We start from the raw sequence: 25797 nt of genomic DNA, 5'->3' as shown, positions 1-25797 counted from the left end.
TGACCTCAGCTGGTTAGAAACAGGCTGTCTGAAGACCATGGTGATCTTGTCGTATAGCCTCTAGGGAAGGGTCAGTGCCAGCATCCTTGTCACAAAGCCACCAGAAGGGCCTGGCATGTGTTATATCAAAGAGACGCATTACCAGTTGTGCCGTCCTCTGTTTTGAGTCCAGCTTCCTGGTCCAGTGGAAAAAGGCAGCTTTCCCACTGTGTAGAAAACAGCAGCCCATGCAGACCCAAAACGGAGATCTTCTTTGGAAAAGAAAGCATCCTTCTAATGGTGCTTTCTTTCTGTGATTTAGGCACAAGTTTCTAGTTGCAGCCCCTCAGTCCTTATATACCTACTGAAAACTGGGTTGTCATCAAGTACAGTACCCCCTTCCTGACCTGGACAGGAACTGATGCTCCAGGAAAGGCAGGGACCTCCAGCCTTGCCTTGGTTCCCTTCACCTTAAGGCCTGCAGATGCAGCTTCCTTCTGCCTCTTTCTACCAAGCAATGAAAATACATCCACAGCTAGACATTGTTCTTCCACCCCAATATGGGGAGATGCACTTCTCAGCCATTTCCTTCTGGAAAACAACTCCTCCCGCCCTGCAGCCATAGCTCACCTGTGGGCATCATCTTCCCTTGCACAAGAGCTCCCAGGTGCTGAAATATATCCCTTAACCATTGCTATTGGAAACTCTGTTTGGGATAGAGCTGTCCTGCAGAAGGCTTGTGTTTGTCTAGAGCCTCTTTGTATGGATTTGGTGTCTGGGAGTTTCCTTGAGCTCTTCTTTGAACTCCAAGCCTTCAGCATCCAAAACATTTAACCCTCAATTTCTTTTCTGCTTTATCAGTTTGGCCAGCTTCCAGCTGGCAGCATTCATTTTCAGTCTTCCATTCTGCATCTTGTGTTTGTAGATGTATTTCTCATTCAATTAACCCCCTGAAATGGTTTTCTTCTCCCCTGAGCCTGCCTGCCTCCAGTCTGGCCCGCACATATCCCTGCTCTGGATGCCTGAAGGGCAGAAGCCAGGAGCAGAGACGCTTGGTCCTTGGACTGGAAGTGCCAAGCAGAGGGTGTGCCCCACACATGGGCGTCACGAAGAGCAGCTGAAGGAACACACAAGTTCGGCAGTGCCTGCTTTGCCCATTGTGGGTTGGGGCTTGCAATGCCGGAGGCACTTTTGCTCTGTAGAGTCTTTAGAGCATCACTTACAAATAATCAGGTCTTCCCTGCATGCTTTCGCTGAGATACTCTGAAGCATGCACCCACATTTCCACTGCTGCAGCCCCAAACCAAACAATGGGAATGTCTCTGCTCACCAGCACCTTTTGCCCAGCTTTCTTTTAGAACAGGTATTTCTAGGTAGTCACTTGCAATGAAAAGAAGGAAGAAAAAAAATAGACCTGGTCCAAAGTACCACTTACCAAACAAAGAAAATGCCTAGTCACCAGGAATGTCCTCCCTCCTGCGCCTGCTGTAATTACTGAGCAATAGCAGCCTTAGGTTGCTCATCCTGCGTCTTGGCACTCCAGCTTGTTAACATGCATCCGCAGAGGCAGAGGAGAGCCGCTTGCTGGCTGCCAAGATTACAAGGCAAACTTCACATGGTTTCAGGGAAACTGATTAAATCTAGAGGTGCAAGATCTCTATTGCTGGGACACTAGTCAAGCCTTTGAAGTGAAAGGGCCTGGGATTGAAGCAAAGCCTTGGTTATTCAGCCTCTTTCAGCAACCCGTCACAGCTTAGTACTACCACATCTGGTTCATGCTGTAAGGAACACCTTTAAACCCCCCCCCCGATTAAATAATATTGGCACTGCCAAAGTAGTTCCTAAGGAACCTGATTACTTAGGCTCTAGGGAGATATAAAATCAACCATTCAGCGTATATAGTGGTTAACTTAATTTTGTGTGTGATTTTAGCAGAGCAAATGAGTAGCAGAGATTGAAATCTCAGCCAGAACTCTTAAAGACTTGGCATTTCCATTTGCAGAAAGTTTTCACTGCAAGCTGCAGCAGACTGCTGTGTGAAATGTAACTGGCTGTGCTAAAAACTGAGTTGTTTATAGATGTTGATTACTTCTTTAGTTTTATCACGTAACTTTTGTTTTAATTCCTACATTTCCTGTCACACCCATTGAAACACTTTGCTGCTGCTAATACACCTAATTTCCCATTAGTGAAATAATGGCATGTTATGCTGCCATTAAGGGTTGCTTCTACTTAGTAATGATTGAAGTGCCTTATCTTCTCAGGTATCAAATTGTTAAATTACAACAAAAATGGGAGACATTCTGATTTAATGTGCCTTTTCGAGCTCTCTCAGCAGTAACAGCTGTTCTCAATGGGTTTTAAAAGTACTATACAAACAATATTTTGACAATTTATATTTGTCAAATTAAAACATGTCAGCGCTGAGAATTGACAAAACACCACCAAAATAATCTAAAAATAAGAAGCTGTGGAAAACTAGGCCAAAAGAAGCAGAGAAGTTTAGAGTGACATTTTTACACACACACAGACAAAGCTGTGTGGTTTTGCTGCAGGAATTTGTTGAAACTAAACAATTTTATTGCAATCTGTTTCTTTAGAAAGACGTTTTCTGGAGAACAATAGAAGCCAGAAAAAAGAGCTGACGATGCTCGAATCAGCAATGGAAGTTCCCACTAATTTTGATACCAAAAGAATTTTACCCAGTGGCTTTGGAAATACCTGCATGTGGTTTGAGAAAACCCAGGATAGAGTTAAGGTGGAGCAACTAGATAATGTATGAGATCACGCTCAATATCATGCCTCCTGCAGCCATCACTTGCCTTAAATTTAAATAAAAAACAAACAAACCCCCCTAACAAACTGGCAAAAGCTTGAGTTTCATTTCAACAGGTCAAAATAAAAAATTAAAATAAAAAAAGAAGTTAATGCATAAGAAAAGGAGATACGAACTTATTCACATGGAAATAGCTATTCAAATGCCTATTTAAAAAGTGTGATTGTTTGGGTTATTACTAAACTATACTGTTTTGCATCACTCCCTTTGCTTAACCATTTGCATATCTTCAGACCCTTGATTTGTTTCTTTCAGAAGAACTCTACTATTTACTTCTTGCTTTAAAAAAAAGAAGAGCAGTATGTCTGGTCTGTGTGGTTCACTGGGAGTTCACTGGGATGTATTTGCAACTCCTGAAGCAAAAAAAAAAATAAAAATATGGTATTTTATCCTTGGAAGGAGTTACATTTTTTGAACTTATTGAATTTTTCAAAGATCAGCATGAAGACTTCTGATTAAATGCTTGCTTCAGCGTTTTACAGGCTTCTTGTGTCCCTGTTGCCTAAGGAGGTCGTACATTACGATTGCTCTGTAAACATCAGATTGTACAGAATTGGTTCTGCGTACCATGCCAGGCACACAAAGAAGAAGTCAAATGGCTTATCTCTCTCTTATCAACTAGTTTATTTTTCATGCCCTCAAAAAAGGACGCATTTTTTACAAGAGCAGCTGCTACTTTCTAAATAATCTAATGGCTTCTGTTAAGTAGAGCTGTCAATTTTGCAAACAATATTAAAAGAAGGTTTTCATTTTACCATGTCATTGCACGTTTTCAAATGCATTTTTATCCCTGAAAGTCCGGTGGAGGATACTGGAGAACGGAAACAACTTCTGACTTGCAGACACAGATCCAAAAGAGAATAGATACGGTTAAAGAATGACACACATGTAAGCAGGGAAAGGATGAGATCTCATCAGCTGTGTATGGCATTCAGAGAACACCCTGCTCATGAAAGCATAGGAGAACTTTTACTGGACTTGTAAAGAAACATTTTGGCTATTTCAGACAGTTGCTAGATGTAATAGCAGCTTATCAGCAAATTTTGGAAATGCAGAATGCGCATTGTGTGGTTGTGTGTGTACAAGATTATGCTGATACTGATCATGACAAATGGGATTTTGTAGATAAAGATTTTTAGCACACTGTAATTCATATTATTGCATCTAATAAATTAATGATGAAACGTTAGCCACGATACCAACTCTCAAGTTTTTAAAATTCAGATTCGGATTCCTAGATCCTCCCATGATAGGCAAATCTTAGGCTAGAATTAAAAACAGCAAGCGTTTATTGTGCAACAAGCCAGAAGATTCCAGAATACCTGAATACAAAATATAAGGTGCAACTTGTAATAGCTCCAATGTTAGCACAAAGTAAAGTCTTTATTAAGCATCAAGCCCCAGCCAGAGCCCTTATTCAGATGTGAGGACCACCACCCTCTCGCAGCTCTACGATGCTGTTGCCAAACTCCTTTCCTTTTTAATTAAATGTGGGATATGTTGCCTCTGGTTTGGGAAGGGCTGTGTTGTTTAAACAGTATTCCTTGCACATTCATTTTTCTGCTGTAGCATTTCTCACAGGGAGCACAGTCCACTGTCCCACAACAAAAAATGTTTATTTCTTTACTCTAGAGCTTGTACCTGGTAGGTTTGTGGCTTTGAACCACTGCTGGCATCTGATCCTATCTAACATTCTACTGCAACACTGCAGTTGTATACTCAGACTAGAATAGGTTCAATCCTCGTAACTTATCTAAATTTAAGGTCAATTTAAGGTCAGTCTCAGATATTTAATTTAGATATGACAGTGCAAAGAAATTTATTTGCACTCCTGTAGCTAAGAATCCCCCTTATCCCCAAATTTTAACTACAAATGTGCTTGTGTATGGCAGACTGCTCTGTTTTACATGAGGTCACTATGGATCCAGTAGCACTATTTCATAGGGTATAGCTGTGCTGCATCCACAGAGCAAAATATCAAAGTCAGTAGCAATGGTTATAATTGCTTATAGTATTCATATATTAGAAGTGTGCCATGTGAGGACTGGATACCTCCAAGTTGTAGCCCGCTCCATGTTACAAAACTGCTAGGTCCCACCAAAAGCATGTGATTGATATGAGAAGTCTGTGGTTTATTCAGATCTGGTTCTCAGCAAGTATAAGAAAACATAAATTAATGGTATGATGGAGAGAGATCAAGACAAAATTGCCCAGTCCTATTTTGTTTCTTTTTTTCAATACACACTCCTCTCCCAGCATCTCTCAGGGTTTTACGTTCGGGAATGCCACTGATCCTTGGAGCTAGGTCAGCCTCAGCATTGTCTAAGGAGAAGCCATAGGCATATATTGATGAAAGTTTGTAAGTTTAATGGGTAAGTTCTGTAGGCCTTGAACATTACTGAGTAGGTGGAAAAAGAAAAAGAAGAAAATAAGATAAATTACACCAGCTTGACTCACACTATACATCTTAGCTTTCACATTTAGAAAACTCAAAGGTTTAAGAAACATTTCCCTCCTTAAAAGGTGAAGTGAACAGGGAGGCCCTTCAGGACCAAAGATTTGGTTCATAGGAGGAAGCCTGGCAGCGAGAACTGTGTTCTCAAGCAGAGATTGTCAAAGTTTGTCCCACAAGAGCTGTGGTGGATTTTGCCCACAATACACATCAGTAGGAATTTTGTCTAAGCCCTTTCCCAGAGTTCTTCATGCTCTTCACAAGCAGTATCTTCTTTTTAAGTTCTCCATATTGCTGCCATCATTCTCTTGGCTGCTCACTCTGCATCAGGCTCCAAGAAGAAATCTCCAGAGAAACCTACTTTACTTGCCTCGATGTTGAATTTCCTAGATGTAGAGCATTGCTCCTACTCCTTTTTCTCACCTCCTTTTCTTCTCTCTGGAATTCTTATTCAAGGTAGAGGAGAAATTGCACCAAGACCAGTTTAGCTCCTTTACTTATTGTAATGTGGTCTGCATGCTTGGAGGTGTTTTGCGCCTGACCAAGTTGGTTGTTTTTAGCAATTTCCCACATTGCTCCATGTGTGGGAAACAGCAGCACAGGCAGAGAATATCATTTACCTGAGAAAGCCAAATCAGCTGCCACACTTCACCCTTTCTCACACCGCAGATGCTAATAATATGTTGGTACATGAAGAGTAGAAATCGTCCGCAGCAATCTAACAGTGTTAGCTTTTTAGGATTCGAAGGTTCAAAAACACTTAAAAGTAGATTTGCCCTCCTAAGCTGGTGAACATTCTGGGTCTCCGGCCAAAATGTAAACTAGCAGTAGAGCAACGCTCGCAAGAGTGTTATATTCTTTGTGCTGCCCATGGTGTTGCCATGGGTATCGTGGAGATTAGCTTATACAGGATCTGGGAGGGCAGAGAACAAGGGGAGAAAAACAGGATTAAAAAAGGAAAAAGAAAATAAACGCAAAAGGGTCTTAAGACTTTGAGAAAAATCTTTTAAAGTCTTTATCTGTAACAGGATTTTTTTTCCTTAATCCAAACTCTGCTGGCTTGTGGTTTGATTACTTTTTTTATTTATTTATATTCAGTCTCACACCTGGAATATGCAATTCCTCATCTGTATTTTTAAGTGATTCAGGTATTTTTGAACAGTTCCTTTTCCCAAAGGGTTCGGGCTGGAACTTGGGAATTGGAGACCCTTCCTTCACCTGCTTGAAGATTTAGGGTCTTGATTGTGAGCCAGAATATTCTGAAACAGAGCCAAAAGAAGTCTTTATTTTTAAAGGAAGGAGTTACACATACCCTTGTGAGGAACAGTCCAATTGATAAGACTTGGACCTATATGGCAACAGTGCAGTACTCACATGCAGCAGACCTTGGCAGCCAGCTAGATCTTCTGTATTTGGCAATTTAGAGAAGGCATTTCCTCCTTGCTAACTAAAGCCAACACTCACTTACTTTCTCTCTTCCAAAGACTCTTAGATGTGTTATTGTTGCTGGTCATTAGCTACTTGTCCTCCTTTTCAAGGGAATGACTCAAAGGTGAAAATTGCATAAGCATATGGTTTTCCATTCAATTTCATCCTTTACAAGAGAGGACACCCTTGTCCTTATTGACATCTAAGTTGTCAACTTGATTGGTGCTTTTAAATTAACTAAGCCTGATATAATACCTTGATTCATCTTAACAGAATTCATGGGGCAGTCAGATGAAGAAAACCCATCTCGGGAAGCTTTCATTGACCGATCTTCAGAGCACGGAGGAGAGCACAATCTACCTGCTTCCTGTCTGGCCATCAGACCACCAGCACAGAGCTGCTCCCACAGGTGAGCAGTGCAGGAAAGGGTACACAGGCAGCTCATGCGTTTATCGAAGATGTTCTGTACAGCCAAGGAAAATCCTGTATTTCCAAACAGAAAATGGGAGGGAGGAACAATTAACCAAAATACTTTTGAAATGTAAGTTTGATATTCTGAATTTTCCTGCCAACCTCAGTTGTCATCTGCATCATGACTATAAACACAATAAAGCATTAAAACAGTAAGCAGGAACTAAGAAGAACATGGAGGCCAGAAGGACATGGCATGGCATGGCAATCTCCATTTTCAAGTTAAACTATTTGGGCAAATACAGCCCTCCTTGATGAAGGTGCAGAAGACAGAAATACAGCAATGGAAATGCAGCAAATGAACAACTAGAGTAAGCAGAACTTTCAAAAACTCATCACTAGCCTGCAATCAAATCCCTGGGATGATCTTTCCAGACTGTCTTTCCTCCAAAGCTGATTAGAACCTGGAACTTACCTATTTTGAGAGAAACAACAAGGTTGATGACTGTTGGGGTTCTTTTAAGTGCTTTTATTGCTAGTGAGCCAGCACACCACCTTGCAACGGCCGGGAAATTAGAATGAAACAGCTCTTCTGCAAAGATTAAGAAAGCATTTGTTCTCTTATTTTTCTTTATTTATTCTTGATAGAAAAGAAACAGTGAGTATATAGATACACTTATTTTTATTTTCTATACCTACTGTTTGTAGAAACATTTTAAGGAAATCTAGTGTAAGTACAGTATTGAACTCCCACATTGACAAATCATCCTAACCATTTGTATGTAAGTGTGAACACTCTGTGAATGGCCAAGAAACATATTTCTTCTGAAAATCTATGAATTACCTAGTTTTCTGTCTTTTATCACATGAATAGATTGAGCTTTTGCTGTATTAGATATAATATCCAATATACTAACTGCATACCACTAGTGAAATACTTATTTTATACATAGCCTACACCGTTTAGGGTACAGAACACCATCTAAAGCTTTTGGAGATACCTGATGGATTTGGAGATGGTGCCTGCTTTTAAAACTATAGCACAAGATTATTTTGTCCTAACTTTTGGGATAGAGATAGCACCATATTGGTATGGGTAAATAATAAAGACAGTAAGATCATGCTGGAGACTCTACTTAACCACAGACAACTTTCCAAGAGCTTCAATAAAAGGAGCAACTTTAACAGTGCACTAGAGCAGAGGCTAATCCCAGCATGCCATGATCCCGAGGTATAAACACGCTATCCTCCCTTCAGCTCACCTTTTCCCTTTCAGAGCTTGCAATGACTCACACATCTCTGGCAGTCCCACATTTGCCTTCATCAGGCATCTTGGGAGAGAGATTGACCAGTGCTCCTACTCCCAGGTGTCCTGGTTTGACCGTGTTCACCTGCGCCTGCCCAGGTGGGTCACCAAAAGTTGCTGAGCCTCACAAGCGGCTCCTTGCAATAGCCAGAGCTGCTTGAACTGCTGGGATTTCCTCAGGCTTTAGTTTGCCTCTTGCCAGGTTGGTTAGCACAAAGCAAGCTCCTCGCCCATGCAACCATCTCCTCCTCCTGCTGACACCCAGTGCTTACAGCTGAACTCCCTAAGGAGAGGACTGAGGTTTTGGTTGCCTCTTGCAGAGCTGTGAGGGAAAACTTCTCATGGTTCCCCTGGCTGGCCACAGTCACTTGGTGCCTGCCAACATGATCTGAGTTTTAAACGCACTCCCTGTGACAGCACCAACTGGCTGGGAAGGTCACCTGCTGAGGCATAGGTGACTCCAACAACTTCTTCTGTGTGCTGAAAGAAAACCCACAGACGGTTAGAAGCACGTAACTGTGGCTTGTGTTTTGCCTCCAGTTTCACAGTTTGTTTTCTGTAATTACATCTGATTCCAAGTCTGCAGCAGACTTCCTCATGTGAAGAAATCTCTATAAAGAAAGGAAGGTTCTGAATGTTAGGAGCCAACATAAATAGGGATGTTCTCAGTTGGGCAGTTATTGCAATGTATCATCTCTGTGGACAAGATATTTCAGCCTTACCAGAGATTCAGCTCCTAATCTGAGACATCAGCACAGGACGTGGTTTATAATGGGTAGATTTTTACTCAGCACTTGAGGAAAATTGACCCAACATGTGAACCCCAAATTAAACAATATTTGCTTTCTTCTGCCTCAGTGAATTTACTCAAAAAATGGCAATAATAGTGCCTTACTAAAACACAATGAAGTTTATGAAATCACAGCTGTATAGGGCTTGTAGGTGAGCATCTTAGTGGTGTGCAGCAACATTATTATTCTAAGTGATTTCTTACATCACAAATTCATATCTGACATTTCCACTGTCCACATCTTCCCGGCCTCCAACTACTACCTGCAGTTTCAAAATCAGTAATCAGGACACATTCTCACTCCTGTGAAGGCCCTTCGTCATTTGTTAGCTTGGTCATTTTTTGTTTCATTATTGACTTTCTCCATTTCGCATGCTGTTTAACACTGGCCTTCGGTGTTTATGTATTCAGCTCACCAGTGAGATAAACGTACATCCTGAATAATTTCCTGTTTACTTCTGAAGTCTTTCCCCTCAAGAGAAACAAAAGAAAATTCCATTTTTGTAATAGATTTACTGCTGTTCATCTCTGTTCCCTAACGGCATGCACAATGCAGCCTTCCTGTCTTGGCCAAGCTTTGTATGTAGTACTGCAGGCAACTTGTTGATTTGCCTCCTCAGCATCATTTAAATCCTTGAGATACTGTCTCTGAGGACTTGATCTGTAATCTGGCATGCTTTTGTTTGCTTCACCCCCTGCATGAAGACATACCATGACTTCCTACAGCAAATGTCCTTGCTGATGATGTGACAAGAGTCATCTCAGATCTGGGATCATGAGTATTGCTCCAAGTTTAATGCGAGGGAATGTAGTGTTGTTCTCTTTCTGACCTTCTGGATGCTCACCAGTGCCAATGGTTCATTTCTGTTGCTATCTGGCCCAAGTCTTTTCTGGGCCGCAGATCCATCTTGAAGCTGAAGAGTTGAATCTGCCTGGGGAGACCATTGGGCCAGATTACCTCCAGAGCTCTCTTCCAACCTAGAATAAATCTGTATTTTGCCAGTAGAGCATCAGTGTTCAGTGTCATTAATCTTGCTATAAAAAACCCACAGCCTCATCCATACAAGTTAATTTTAAGTCACACAAAGCCAGTAGCAGCACTCATGCACTTGGCCTGCATGAATTCAAGTACTCCCACGCTCTGCTGTCTTCTGGTAGCAGTGGTTCCCCTAATCAATACAAAACACCACAATGGGACTGTAGAGATGTTCAGCAAGTGCACTTGACAGCTGTTCTTTTTTCTTTTCCAGCATCTTTTGTTGTCTGCCTTGGCTTTACATCTTTGTACCACCAAACCCATGAAATCAATTGACCTACATGACCACATTTCTAACACTAGCAGCCCTGCCAGACCCAGACACTGTCCCAAATCTGCATCTCACCCAAGTTTTTGGAAGCTCATCTCTAGCACGTACCTAGACTTCTTTCTTTCCTGTATTTCAGCTTTGACAGAACCTTTGTTTTGGGACAGGTGAGGTGTAATCTCATTAATTACACCTAAGCAGAAGCCCTGGGCAAGGACCCTGTGAAGACTAGCAGAAGACTAACTTAATGTTTAATGTTTAACTAAATTAATAAATCTTGCTGCTGATGCCCTTCAGGGACCCTGGTGTCTGCATGTGTATAATAGAAGGCTAGTTTGGATTGATTAACAAATCACTTCAATTAACTCTTGCCATCATCATCTCCTTTGCCTAACAAGAAAAGCTCATAGCCTGTGACAGAGACAGAAAAGGGACAGAAAAGGTTGGAACCAAAATAATCATTCATAAAATAGTCCTAGGGTTTTATTTCTTTGAGGTCTTTTTCTAGACAAAGTCTGATTTCTTTTCTTGCCTTGGCAGTCAGAAAGGAGAGAACATGGTTTGAAACTAAAATATGTTTTACAGAGAAAATTGGCTTAACTCCATGGCATTTTGTGAAGGTAACAATAGTGTGGCTGTCAGCAGAGAACTGTAGTCAACTTCCCGAACTGTGCGTACACACACAGAGTAAGTTACGGGCTATAAAGATTGCAGAAGAACACTCCAGATCGAGGCATTTTATCTGCTGCCTGAGTGCTTCCACTCTGACATGAACAGGACAGTTAAATATCAGCAATACACAATGCATAGTCCAGTGAATAATTTTACAAGACAAAGCTGTCATCTCTGGCTTACGTTTGCCATTGACCACTTCTATTCTTCCCTTCCATATGCCAGATGTATTACAGTCTAGCAGTTCTGGTCTTCTTAGTACTCTTGTTACCTACTTATGGAAATGTTTTGATCAGTATAACCTTTTTGCTGCTTGTAAATGAGGAAAATATTTTCAGAAGGTATGGATGTTGTTCAGAGCACCAAGGTAGCATACCAATCCTCTCAGCAATGCGTTAAAAGGAACTCGTTGACTCCCTGTGGGACAGCTTATTTCTGGATGAGTCAGCCAGTGACTGTGTCAGAATTTGGCACATAAGAGTCAGCACAGAGCTGTATGGGTGCACTCACTCCTCAGCCATTGGCACTGGTAACTGCGGTCAATGCGTCATTCTGTCTCCATACTATAACGCATTGAGGGTTTAAATATCTTCCATTTGTTGGCAGTGTCAGGAAGTATGTGAAGCTAGGTTGGAGGCTTTTTTTTTCAGCTTTTCCCATCCACCTTGTCCCCATCCCTCAAGCCAGAACTACTCCTATTTTAATTGGGATATCTCTGCTTTCAATACGTGTGATTAGGATAGAAGTCGAAAGTATGTATCACCACAGTGGTTTTCATCATAAAACTTTCCTGTTGCTTATGTACTTAAAATACATGTTTTTCTACTTTTATAAAAGTCTTTTATTTAAGCTCAGAAGCATGTTTGTATATTTCAATTCAGTAACATAATTGATCAAACCTCAGGAAGTGTTAAAGCTGCATGCCAGTTTCATATCTGTATGTGTTAGTTATTAAACCAGTGTAAAGAGAGAGAGAATTAGACTTATCCCATTGCATCCCCTTTGGTATGTTATATAAAGAACCCATTAAGCAGATTTCTTACTTACTCCACTGTTACATGCAATTAAACAAAATAAGCAGTCATCACCATTATGACACCTATTGTGTTCTTCCACCATTAGTTGTTATTTTCAGAAGTCTTCTTTAACCCCAAAGCAAACCTGGTCTTAAAATAGCAGGAATATAGGCTGAGAAATACAGTCTGCCATGGGTCCAGGCGTAATCCTACAAGCTGCTCTATCTGTCCTAGCAATATTCAGTTCCAAAGTAACTCTATTAAGAGGCGATGTGGTGTAGGAAATTCATCACGGAAGTGGAATCCAGCAGCTCAGCAGTGCTAATCCTGCCTGGTTGCTGCACCCTCCCTTCTCGTACTTTGCCATTGCCCAGCCCTGGTGAAGGCAACAGGAGCTTCACGTGCATCCAGAACACGACAGCAGGCAAATAAATATGTGTGGCTCTGTGCGAAGTTGCACTCTCAATTTCTACATCTGTAAATCTGAGATAATATGTTACTAACTTCAAAGGGATGTTGGGCAAATTAATTAGTCAGTGTGTGCACAGCACCTTGAAAATACAGAATTAACCCTTATTAGCCCGTAAGTACTTGAGACACATCAAGGTGTGCTCTATGGCTTCTTGATTCCAGACAGAGGTCCTCTTGATTAAATCAGATTGCTAATGTATTAACACGATAGCACACTTGAAGAAAGAGGAGTTTGGAAAAGCAGATTGGCTTCATCACATGAGCAGCGTGCACACTTAATGGAAATTTTTCCAGCATTCACAAAACAAAGCAAAATCAATAAAATGCCTGCCAACTGTTCCACTGAAAACATTTTATAATCTATAGCGCCGAGAATCCCGGGCCAAGATAAACCAGCATTGCTGACAGAAAATACTGACAATTATTTTACATTGATTCAACTTGGCCCAGCCCAGACTGACCTTGTTTATTCATCTCAGTCTCTTAATTCATATTAACTTGGCATCAAAATGGGACATGTGGCATGTGAGCTGAAGACCCATTTTTGTATCTTAGACTGAGATAAATATGGCTCATTGAGTACTTCCAGCGCCTTGAGCTCTTAGGTAGATTTATATGCATTAGACAGAACTGGTTAAGTTCCTTTTATCCCCGCTGGGCTTTTCATGTCTGTTGACTGTAAAACTAGAAGCTCAGTAGAGGTAACATCTTCTTCTAAGCTTTCGGATATACATGAAATCCTCCCAGTACTGGTCAATTTTAAAGACACATCCAAAGAGGATGGAGGGTTTTAAGCTCTTTTAAAACATAAAAATAGATGGGTTATGGCAATTTGGCAGCCAAAAAAGCAATTTGCAGGTCTCAGCAGAATCTGAGGCTGTGTGTAAGAAAGCTGATCAAGACACTACAGAGGAGATAATGGGGTCGAAGAGCAGAAGGATCCCTCTGATTTTGCAACCAGCATAATCTGGTCTCCAATGAAGTTTCTTAGTTTCTTTTGCTGAACCAATAAAGCTTAGTGTGATGAGAGAGTTGCATTACTGCAGCTTAAAAATGTTTTCAGGAAAGCTGATGAGAAGAGTTGCTTTTAGTTGCTTTACAGATGCCCAGCTGCTTGAATAGCTATCGCCTGACTGGTAGTGTGAAGACAAAGGCACAGGGAAAATCTGAGATTTTTCTTTAATTATTTATATTCTCACCAGCAATAAAGGGCTTTTTATGCCTGGAATGTATTATTTGTATTATCAAAGCCGAGTGAGATTTTACACTTGGTCATTTAACAAATTACATGCTGCACAAAAGCATTCACATTTTCATTCTCACAACTACACTGCTGTCATATCTGAAAGCCACCCTTGAGGAAAACACTACTTGAGTTAAACATGACTATGTCCATGGAGGAGGAAAAGCCACCCAAATGAGGAGAATTCCCCCCTGAGGGGTTCCCAGCTGGCCTGGTAGGAGAGGTTTAGTTTATTTTCTCTGTTTGACTCATTCTTGCTGAAGGCAACCCTCCCTTGGACTTTGCCAGGCACTTGGCAATTTGCAGATGGCAGGACGAGCAGCGAGTAGGCAAGCCAAAATAGCACAAGATGGCCTCCAGACTTCCAGTTCCACTGCCTTGGGAATGGATTGTCTTTCCACACGCCTACATAAGCAGAGGTTAATGATGAGTGAAGAAACCGAGACTGGTAAAACCAAAGAAAAGGAAAGGAACAAAAACCCCCATCTGCATTTTCTGTAACACATACCTGGTGTTTTCCTCCCTGGAGCTCCTTTGCAACTTGGATTTCAGTGACAGAAGTGGTGTGGGGCCAAGGATTAACTGAAGAATCAGTGCTGCCTTTTGGGTCTGAATCCTCATCTCCCAGCATCCGCCCGACTGCTTGCTGCAGTGCCAGGCACGAGCTACATGTATTGCACATCCCCAGCCTGTCCTGTTTAACAAAACATTAATTGCTCAGAAAAACACCAGCTTTACACTGTGTCTTTGAATGACAGGATGGTACTAAAGTGACTGCATGGCCAAATGAGTGGTCCTGGTGACACTCAGTCAACAAACATACTGGCATCTGATAAAAGAGAGCTACAGTTTGTAGCCAGGGAATTACACAGGCTGCTGTGTACTTGAAAAGATAGAAAGCAAACAAAACAGCCTTGCTCTGCTATGCAGTGTCTCCCCAACTCTTCAGCCCTTGTTCCCTCCCTTTCTATCACTTCTGTTTTGTTTTCAAAGACCCACCAGCCACAGACAGGCAGAGGACCCTGAGTGTAAGCCTGGAGCGGACAGCCGAGCCAGCTCCCTGGTGAGGAAACCCTTTTCCAGCAGCCAGGAAGGTAAGAGAACAAGTCTCTTTCGAATATGCACAAAGGGATGAAGCTAGAAATAATGGTGATTGATATCTTGAGAAAGAATTTGGATCTGGGAATTTAAATAAGGCAGTGGTATTGCAGAGTGAGTTTGGTTTGTGTATACCTAGCAGGGTGAGGCATAAGGATTCAGCTACCAGCTCCCACAACATAGAATATATCAACTGATTATTGGAATCTCCTTATCTTGCAGTGCAATTCATGTTTTGACAAAGACAGGGAAAATGTTTATTAGTTTTTGTCATGTTGCTCTGTTATTGAATGTGCAATGGCCAGCAGCAGAGCCTCACCAGTTACATGGCTTGTGAAGCAGTGTTTTACGCTACTTCTGCAAATGGTTCTGGAGTAAACATGTGGCTGTCTTGCTCTGGCAGAGTTTGGTATCTCTGCTGTAGCAGAGTCAAAGTAGTGTAACAGTATAATAGAGGAGTAGTCCAGCATGAGAAAGTTATGTTTAAAGAGTCATCCTGTAAAGTCAGCCAGGCAAGGATATGTCAGTGTATTTGCGTAAGGGGTGAAACGAGGATTTTTGTCTTCTGCCTTGTCCAGGTGTCCTATCACTATACTGACAGGTATGCAGGAACTGAGCCAGACTCCAGGCACACTGACACGGAAAGTCGAGGCATAACTGTGGTTCCTATAGCCACAACTGAAATAGATAGTTTCAAACAAACCAGCTACAGGTGCGCTTCCACATTATGGTGAAGCTGAAGCAGCAACTTGCCACCATCAAAATGGGAAGGTTCTACTTCCCCCTTCCCACCTTCATTTACCCACATTCATGGGATCACGCAGAGGACCGCCACCATATTAATCCAACCAAAAAAAGGTTGTTTTCTTTCCTGTCGGCATTTGCCCATCCCCTGAACAAAACTGCTTTGCCTGGGGACCAGAGAACACCACAGACACCACCAAGTGAGGGGCAGAAGCACATTGCCTGCAGCAGGACTTCTTTTTGATGTTGGCAGCTGTTAATTCGGCTCAAGCTGTAACATGAAGCCTCATCCTCGAGCACCTCCAGCAGCAACCTGACAGCGCACGGGCTGCAAAACCCTCCCGGACACAAGACAAACACTCAGGCAGGCAGCTCCACCACCCCACAGCTACCCTGCTGCAGGTGTGCTGCAGCCGCAGCTCTGTCCCACTGTGTGCATCCCACACCTGCTACAGCTCCCCACAGAGCTGAGACAATGCGGGAACCCCAATCCGTCGCCGGCCTCATGTCTCCACACTGCCCTATCCACAAAAATCACTTTTGCTTTAACTTGATGTAGTGTTTGAGGGAATACTCGCATCCCACATGTACGGACTTGTATAAACAACATATTAAAAGTTGTAATTCATCCACTGAATAACAGGATATAAAATAGCTGCGTCCTATCATAAAAGTGAAAGAGTTACCTAACACCATACCCTTGTCTGTTGGGGTTTTTCAGTGAGTTAACTGGAATGTAAATAACATGGTGATCTTTCTTTCTTGCAGGAAATTTGAGAGCAGTTCCTTCAGAGCAGGTAACCCATTTCTGATTTATTTTTTTATTTCTGCTTATTATTATTTACTCTATATTGCAGCTTCCTGAAACTCCCCGAGCCTGTCCCTGCAAGCTGTCTGCCTGCAGGGCTCTCACTGAAATTGGTAGAAATGCTCCTATACCACACTGCTAGAGCGGGGCTTCGTCTGCGGCTTTGAGCTGAGCGCAGCGCATAGAACTTGAAAATCAGTATTATTTGATGCTTGTTGGATGGGACCTAAGAAAGAACTTATTGTCCTCCATCCATGTTCGTCTTACACGAGCTAGCTGGCGCTTGTATTGGCGCTTTCATGCATGAGACCACAGTAAAAAGGGGTGAAATACTACCCTATGGTTTCATGATCACTTTAAGCTGATTTTAAGGTGCTGCCAAAAAAGGTAGACCATCCCTCCCCCCACTGCCAGCCTCCACTCCTGTGTCCTCCTCCTCTTTCACGCTGGCTCGGTTGTTCCTGTGCTCACCAGAACAGGAGAAGACCTCACTGTGCGCTTCGAGACCCTACCTCTTCCTCCAAATCCACCAGCTATTCCTCATCTCTGTGGGGTTATTACCTCCCAGCCTGGTTTGGTGCCCCAGGTGTTTGAGTCTCAGTGGGGGTGCGGATAGACTGCGTACACAGGGCGAGCCTGTCTCCAGAGCTGATGAGTCAGCAGCACCAATGCACTCCTTCAGTTCCACTTTAAAGGAAAAACATGAAAATATAAAATAAAATTATAAAATCAACAAAATTCTAAAATAAAATATGATGGAATCCAAGCTGTCTCGCGGCAGCACGGCTGAAGGCACAAGAGCGCCTGTATTGTAGCTTCCTCCCAATTGCATTTCTTGTTGAAACTTTTATTTTTGAGGCTGAAGCATTCAGTGTTTGGCCTCGGTACAAACAGATCATTAAAAAAAAAAGCGTAGAAAGGAAACGCTTCAACCTCCCAGCAGAGCAGGATGGCACTTACTTATTTCTTTCATTTCAAAACCAGCCCCTGCCAAGTAAAATCGTGCTCTAAGAGCTGTTCTACCAGTCCCAAAGTGCTAGAGAACAACACGCGCCGGCCCCACCTCTGCAGCCTCCCGTGGGCCCCTGCGCATTATCTCTGGGTGGAGGATGGGGAAAGGCTGGGGAGCAGGTGACAGAGTTCACTGTGCCGTGGTCCAGCTGACAGGAAAGCCTCATACTCAAAAGGATGTCTTCGACGGCCTTCTGATGGCTTTGGTGGCCTCAGGATATGGAGTAAAGTAAAATATAGCAGCAGTGATGGTCTGGAGACATTGGTAGGATTCCTAGGTTTGCAGCTGGGTCATCCAGAAGTTATCTGCTCCTTCCCTGAGCTGTTTGTAAGATGCTCCTTGCCCTCACATAAGCAGCTGAATTAATAAACTAAGAAGTTCATTTGAAAGCTCTGGACTATCACAATAAAATCCATAAGCACACACATATAGGCTGTATAATGAGAGTGATACAAAGAAGAAAGCTTTACTGTCTCATCATTCAGGACTTACAAAAGGGAGTGGTTAAAGCATCCTTTGGTTCCAAAAAGCTACTGCAGCTGAGCAGTCACCATTGCTAAAAGCTGGTGGGTCAAAGTGTGACCTCTGCAGCTTCAGCGTAGGTGCCCTGATTTCTCCATACACTTGAGAGCTGCTTGTGCACCTGCATCCTTTTTGAGCTGCTCAGTTTCTTGCAGAACAGAGGGAAGGGAGGCAGCACCTCCGATGGAATGCAAAGGGAAACGACTTGCTGGGTAAGGGGGAGCCTCTTGCACACACCAGTTTGTTTCAGAGTAGAAAAACCATCCACACAACACTATCTTTGCACTTCTGGGAATACATTTTCAAGGCCATTCTGTCCTGGCTTAATGGTGTGTGTCAACTCAGAACTCTTGTAGCAGTTGGGTACCGATGCAGGAAACAGCACTCAGCAAGACAAAGCAGCTCCTTCTAGCTGGACCCACCTCTGCCTTCAGTTCAACCCATCCCAAATACAACCCAAAACTGCCAGCAGCAGCAGCTCTACACCTGAACACCACCACTAGCCTGCTGCATCAATGCCAGCATTAATGGACAGCCCAACCCCCAGGTCCCACTTTTACCCTCCTTGCTCCCCATGGCTGGTGTCCCTCCACCACTACTTCCCACGTTGCTTCAGAGGGAACCCTCACAATACCGGGCTCGGAGCCACGCAAGGGGAGCACACCCAAAACCCAACCCTTCTTGCATAGTCGATTCCGCAGGAAGATGTCTGCAGCTGCCCACAGCAGGATTTGCTTTGTTCCCTTTGCAAGTTCGTTGGCAAAAGGCTGAAGCCAGAAGTGACCTATTCCCAGTGCAAATGGCCATGGAGGCCTCAGTGGGGAGGTGTCCAACACAGACCCTAACTTCTGTAGGTGTATCGTAACGTGCATCTTCCTTGCTTGCTGCTGCTCTCAGCTATGAGGAAGCTTCTCCTCCCTGAAACTGTAAAGATCGTGCAACAAAACGTTCCCAGTCACCTGCCAGAGCAGCAAGGCTGTCACACAGCCAAGCAACGCTCAAGCAGTTAAACAAGATTTGGTTTCTAAGGGAAATCATTAGCCCTGCAACATGCAAGAGATGTCTCAAAGGCAAGTCCATGCTACCACGGGGGCCACCTGCGTGACCCCAGCAGTGCCGGTGGCTTTGTGCTAGCACACGGAACATGGGTCCTGTGGTCCCTTGGTGCATGGGTAATGAAGGGCAAGGGCTGCTGCAGCAGTCTCAGCCTTCAGGCAGGACAAACACAGACTATGTGGCTTTGCCAAACTGGTTTGGGTTCACCACTGGCCAGAGGAGCCCATCACTGAAGATGAAGGTGAGACAGCATAAGTAGTTACCAGAGGAGCAAGGATAAACTGCAGTTACTCTGAACATGTGCATGGCTTGATTGGGTACAGCTCTTCAAGCCAGAGGGGTGCATTGAATGAGAAGTGAGCATCCCTTCCACAATATTTGGTAGGAGCAGGATTTGATGTTCATGGTCAGTTCTGTCTTCCAGGAAAGGCTAGAGGTAGGATGGAGGTAGCCTTGAGGGCAATGCTGCTCAAAACCCAACCTGCTCTTGCTGCTTTGAGCAGGGTGTTCTCCAGAGGCCTGCGTTATTCTGGGATCTGATAATCTTGAGCAGGTCACCTGGTCACCTACCTCAGCACAAGACCCTTTGGAAAATGTGAATGGCAACTGCTCTGTTTCTGGACTGGAAACTGATCTGATTTATGGCAATTTGAGATGCTGAAGCCAATGGTGCCTTACAGCTACCAAGTGGTTGTTTTATTATGTTAACACTCAGCTAAATACCTATCATCCAAAAAGCTTTTCTGTGATGCTAGCCAAAGGAAACAAAGCACTTCCAGTGAAACGAAGCAGTACCTATGGATCCTAACAGGCGTGTGCTTCCATGTAGCCATTCCTGCAGTCTGGAATCAGGCAGTCTCTGCCTGAAAAAACAGATGTTTGAAATAATTCCCCATGGCATTGCTCCTTCATGGCATTGCTCTCTTTCCCACTTTCATCTTCTCCCACCTTCATCATGCCCTTGAGAATAATTCCCAGAGAAAACGCGTAGCCTTCTGGGAGCAATGCAGCAGCATAGGGAAGAGGTTTTTCTGTACTTCCCACTCCAGGAGGCTCCATTCTGCCTCAGACCTGGGGAGTCCGAGCAAACCACTGCCTCTATCCTGCTATACCTGCAGGTCCAAGATGCCTTTGTGGCTTTTCAGTTACAGGGTGTGCCTTCCCATATTGCTCCTCCCTTTGCCTGCTGGAGCGGGACCACATCATTACCATGCAAAGCCCCACGATCTGAGCTCTCCAGGGCACAAGTAGGTGCTCTCCTGTCAGGATATTCATGCTTTCCTTCTCTGAATGACTAGGTGCTCATTGCCATAGGCAGCAGCACTGCAGTCCTGGCTTCCCTTGCTCCTGGACAGACCTCTTCCTGCACTGTGAAAATCAACTCTTGTCCAATTACAACAGCATCTTTTATTGCTGGGATGCTACATCAGAAAAGATGCAGATGACAGAAGAGGGTTCTAGTCATTATCGCTCCTCAGCCTTTGATTAACATTAAACACCTCTACAAGCTTGATGCCACATCACAGGCTTCCCACACGACACCGCTGTGTCTTTAGTGTGACCAGAGAGGTTTGCAAATAGTTCTTTTTAAAGTGTGTTTTTTAAGAAGCAGCTAGGTAGGTCTGCAGAACCGGGCTCTTGTTAACCTCTCCCCGGACAGAGGCACGAAGCACGAATCACAAAACCCAGGTCAAATACCTTCCTGATGCACTCAGGGCCCTGAGCCTCAAACAACTGCCCAGACAACCTTGAACCCAGACATAATGTGGACTTTTTTTCTCCAGCCTGCATTCACCTGCCCAGCAGAAGCCCCTCTGCATCAGGCAGGGCTCTAGGGTAAAAAGACCCCCCCTTTACCTTCAGCTGCTGATGCTCTGCAAAGGATTTACTGCTGTGGCTCCCCTGCAGAGAAAAATGTTTCCTGTTTTTTGGTGACTCCAACAAGTGCCATTCAGAGAGCAAGGAGAGCCCACAGAAAGCCTGCAGCCACTAAGAAACCAAGGCACATGCACACAGCCGATGGGGGCTGCTACAGGGAAAAGCACCTCATAACCTCCTTGAAGACACTTGCCTAAGGAACAGTCTTCACAGTGAAGCTGTGCTTCTACTTTCAACACTGGAATAACATGGTGGGGTCTGGGGTGCAAGCACTGGTTTGAATGGGACGTTGGGGGTGCTTTGTCATCATCTTTAAACTGCCTCTGAGAATTAATAGTGGGTTGTATAATGGCAGAGCCACCTCCTGCCACCTCCCTGCAAGGGAAGCTCCAAGCAGTGGGCTGGAGACAAACCTCAGTGTCCACACAGCGCCTGTGTTGAGCTGTCACACTTTACTGCTCCCTCCACGCAGAGGTAGGGAGGTTGTACACAGGCATGCTGTTTCAGAGCGTGATGTCTATCTCTGTGGTGAAATGAACATGCCATGAGATGGAGCTGCTGCTCTGGTAAAGGTTCCTCATGAAGCTGCAAGAGTTAAGGGATTTTTTTCCCTCTTTCCTGAAGGTAAGGAGCAGGAGTCACTCACATGAGTCCCGTCTGCCCTCGTCAGTGCTGCCACAGCCTGACACAGCCCTGACAGCCACCTCCTGGGGCTCAGCCCACCCTGCCTTCCCACGCCAGCCAGCGTGTCTTGCTCTCCAAGACAGGACAAACACAGGTTTCCCTTTGTTTTCAGCTCCACACCTAGTTTTTTTCTTTGCATGGTGAAGGGCTGGCTACTCATCTGTAATTCAAAAGAAAGCAATGACTCACTAGACTACAGCACTTTCCAAGGCAAAGTATTTCATGCATTTCACAGGCACGCTAGCCTGCGTTATGAAATAACCTCTATTTGTGGCACATATTCCCCCCCCATCGCCGTGTCCTTTGCAAAACCAGAGGGCTGGGATTTCTACCCTGCACAGGCACAGAGCTCAGAAAGGGAATTTGTGCTGAAATCACGTATTTGGATTGTATGAGGAATGCAAAATGCCATATTCCTGTGTAACTTTGAAAACCTGGTTCGCTACCCACTGGTGTTAAGCCAGCCTTGTGGTGGTTGCCGTGTGTTTTAATTAAAAGGTAACAAAAATCTAAAGTTTCACTTTTGCCAATAAGCTTCCAAGTCCTGGGGAAGGGGGCTTAGGAGCAGGTGGAGCTCCCATCCCCTTGCATCCCAACCCCATATCCACCTCATGGGACATGATGAGCAGTCACTGGAGCTGCAGCCCCTGGTTTCCCCAAGAGCAGCAGGGGAGTGGGATTGCAAAAGGGCATAAAACAGACTCCAGCACTTTAGGGCTGCATCCTCCATTCCTGAGCTGAACGGGGGACAGTACCTGCAATTGTCTCTTCTCCCTGGGTTGGGATGGTGTTTCAGTACCCATGCTTCCATCCCTCAGTGCCTGTCCCTGCAGCATGCCTGATCCTGCCTGTGTTGTGGCCCACAGGAGACTGGAGACAGCGGATCTCTCGAAGTTGTGCACTTTGGGCTGGTGTGACTGAGCTGCCAAAGCAAAGAAGGGGAAACTTCTTCACCAAGGTGGTAAAGTTCACAGGAAATCCTTCAGTGAACTTCCAGGCAGCCCCGGAGCCAACCAGTAGCAGAAGATGAAAAACCAGGCTTAGAAAATAGTCTGCCCTTAGACCTCTGAACTATTTCTGAGTTAGCACAGACGTGTCCATGCACAAACTGCTCCATGTGTGCTTATGGAGAGCAGTTTGGTGACATTTTCATCGTGTCATTCAAAGACATCAAAAGAGCGAGTAATTGCAGCTCCCCGTTTACCATACAAATGCAACACTGAAGAATTTGGGGGGTGGTTCTTGGATGAATCTGTAAACTTCTCAGGAGAAAGTCTGTAATTCTCTATGCATTATATATTTTAACAATCTTCCCTTGGAAGCAGATTTGAATTTCCACTTAAGGCTCTGAAAACCGTCCTGTTGAGATACCAGCAGATAACATCTTCACTCAGGATACCTCTGTGAAAGAGCAGCCTTTCACAGTCGGCAGCATTTTTCAAAGAATGCTCTCAATTTTCATATCTAGATATATCATCTTAGTTGAATAACCATTATTTTGCCTTGAAAAAAAGATGCAGAGCCTCTTAAACATCATTCCATTGGAGTCCAGATTTTAATCTGCCTCCTCTAACCACGACGAGAAAATGCACTGAGAAGGTAACGTAACCTGTTTCAGCCCTCTAGTTTTTTCTGTCAGTGAAGAGAAGGGCGAGCATCGCTGCAGGTCTTTCTTCCCACCGTTTGATTGGGTGCAGCTTGCACTGATGCAGAGTTTTGAGTTCTTCCATAGGCATGCATGTGGGTTAAGCTGGAGTTTTTGGATGGCTGCAACCCAAAGCTGGCGAGCTTCTTGAAATCAGTTTTGTATGATGAACAAATCTGTGTGATGAATGGACTGAAAATAAAAGCACAATGTAAAAAAGTCAACAACACAAGCCATTAGAGGTATTTATTAACAGTTGTTCTGCATTCGCCCAAATAAAGTATATCTGTGCTTGCTGTCATTTCCCCTACGAGTCAAAATCCTGCTGAATTTCTACTCCACAACAGGCAATTTGGATCACACCAAAACTCCCAGGCCATTTCAGCACTTCATCCCAACCAGCACCTTTCCATGAGTGCATTTGAAGGAGCTTTTTTGCTTTGTGGTTTGAAGGGAGCAAAGGGGCTGCAATGTGTAGAGTTTTGTACACTCAAAGGGAAAAATCACTACAGAGAGCTTCAAAACAGAGCAGGCTGCTGCACCACCTCCCTGCACAGAGCCGTGCCTATACTGGCTGTGCTTCGTGTGGCACTAGGAAGGGAACACACCTTTAATGTCGTATGGCTTTACATTTATTTTCTGGAAAACACACAGCGCAAGGATGGACCGCAGCAATTGGGCAGGGGTTCTGCCTAAGATGCTGCGATGCGCTGCTCCGCCGTGCAGCTTTTTGCTGAATTGCAGCCATATTTCTGTCAGTACAAGTGATGGTCTATATGAGGGATTAATCTGACACCAGACAGTGAGTCTTAATCCTTCAGTATATCATAATCTATTTACTTTGCATGCTAAGAGGATTTCAGCTTAAAAATATACAGGAAGTGATACTAGAAATGTACATAAGATCCAGAATGCCATTTCCTAAAATCACAGTTTTTCATTAAAAAAGAAAAAAATCCTCTCGTGGCTTTCTTGGAAAAGTCCTGTCTGTCCTGGAAAAAAAAGAAAGGAAGTGTTGAATAGGGATTTAGCTGGAAAGAGGCATATGGTTTCCTTTAGCTTCATCCCTCTGACCATTTCCACTCTCCTCCTTCCCCGCAGCTTTTTGTGCTCAACCATACAACACGAAGGAAGAGCTCTCCAGTATAGCAGGTTCCTCGGCTGGGACTTGAGTTACACCAGCAGGGGTTTTTTGGCAAATTCAAAACAGGTTTGGAAACAATGTGGGAATTTCTGTGCATTAATTGCTGCTCAAAGTGCATGAATTAGCATGCACTGGCTAACGTAGAGGTGAGCACAGGGAAAACCACAAATGGTCGGGTGCAATCACTCCCAATTCAGCTGGGATCATCTGTTTTCTTTGCACCCTGCCAGAAAGGCTGCCTATAAAATAACTGTAGTCGGTTGGGTTTAGTGGGTACAGCTCTTGAAACTTACAATTTATAGTATTTTTTTTAATGATAATTTAATTCATGCTAAGCCATAGCACTTTGTGTCCCCAAAGCACATCCCACACCCAAAATGGCAATTGGCCACCCTGGCCAGCAGCAGCCCTGCCCATCCTCTGCCCACCTCTGCACAGCCAGGTACTGCTAAAGGCATTCAGATGCATTCAGATCATCACCTGTCACAGCTCCCTACCACATGCGGAGGATTTACGAGCAAAGGTTTACAAGCAGGGGCTCTACTCAGAGCACATACTCCCGTAACAGCAAATGGATCGTAAATTATTTCAGGTCTATGAGCACCAAGCATAAAACCAGCCCAAGCTGGGTTGTATTCTCACCCTCTGTCCCTCTTCCCCTCGCATCCCACAAAGTCCTGGCCCTTGACTTACAAGCACCAAATGCCTTTGGAGCCGGCGCTCTGTGTGGAGGCAGTTGCCGCACAGACGAGAAGCAGGAGCTTCACCAGGCTTGGGCCAGGTAACCCGGCATCTGAGCACCAGCCCCCGGGCCACTGGCAGTGCCACGGTGCAGCAGCAAACACTCTTCAAGAAACAAACCCACTAATAGCAGCCATGCACCCAGCAGCGTTCCTGCTGCAGACGCGAGGCACCCATCACCCAGTGAAGCAGGCAGCCCTTTCACAACCAGGCTGCCCGATCCCGCCGGCGCCTGCTCCCAGAGCCGGGCACCGCAGCCAGCGCTGCTCTACCTGCCAAGACTTGTGCTCCGGGCGGCAGCGCCTCTTCCAGCCTCAGGGAAGCCCGCAGTGGAAGGTGTCTGCTCCGCCACCCAAACCCTGGCTAGCAAAGTGTGTGTGGGGGGGGTGCTGGGGCCCCCCAAACCTGTCCGTGACCCTCCCTGGTCCATGCTCACCCACCAGTGGGCACAAGTCACATCTTGCCCGTGCTGCTGGCACCCACCCATAGGCGGTGGAGGTGGAGGGAGGATGAAACCTGACCACGCTCGGCTCTTCAAAGGGCATTGCTTTGGTTTG

At 44.4% G+C, this 25797-nt stretch overlaps 1 protein-coding gene across 6 annotated transcripts in view; it reads left to right on the top strand.

Moving 5' to 3' along the window:
- Positions 1-23547, top strand: part of WDPCP (WD repeat containing planar cell polarity effector) — a 158294-nt gene extending 134747 nt beyond the window's left edge. For 5 of the 6 annotated variants that reach the window (XM_061356206.1, XM_061356201.1, XM_061356204.1 and 2 more), the window contains 5 exons: positions 6969-7104; positions 8383-8511; positions 14902-15002; positions 16519-16547; positions 22577-23547. In XM_061356206.1, the coding sequence (XP_061212190.1) occupies positions 6969-7104; positions 8383-8511; positions 14902-15002; positions 16519-16547; positions 22577-22627 (446 nt within the window). In that variant the 3' untranslated portion in view covers positions 22628-23547. The remainder of the gene's footprint in view (positions 1-6968; positions 7105-8382; positions 8512-14901; positions 15003-16518; positions 16548-22576) is intronic. The other variant, XM_061356205.1, reaches the window with a different exon arrangement.
- The last annotated feature ends 2250 nt before the right edge of the window (positions 23548-25797 follow it).

The sequence above is a fragment of the Neopsephotus bourkii genome, unplaced genomic scaffold (genome assembly GCF_033783945.1).
Source record: "Neopsephotus bourkii isolate Nb327-2 ecotype Australia unplaced genomic scaffold, CSIRO-AGI_Nbou_v1 NB_845, whole genome shotgun sequence".
Taxonomy (NCBI): domain Eukaryota; kingdom Metazoa; phylum Chordata; class Aves; order Psittaciformes; family Psittacidae; genus Neopsephotus; species Neopsephotus bourkii.
Note: the sequence above shows the minus strand (reverse complement) of the source record. Positions and strands in the feature narration are given on the sequence as shown.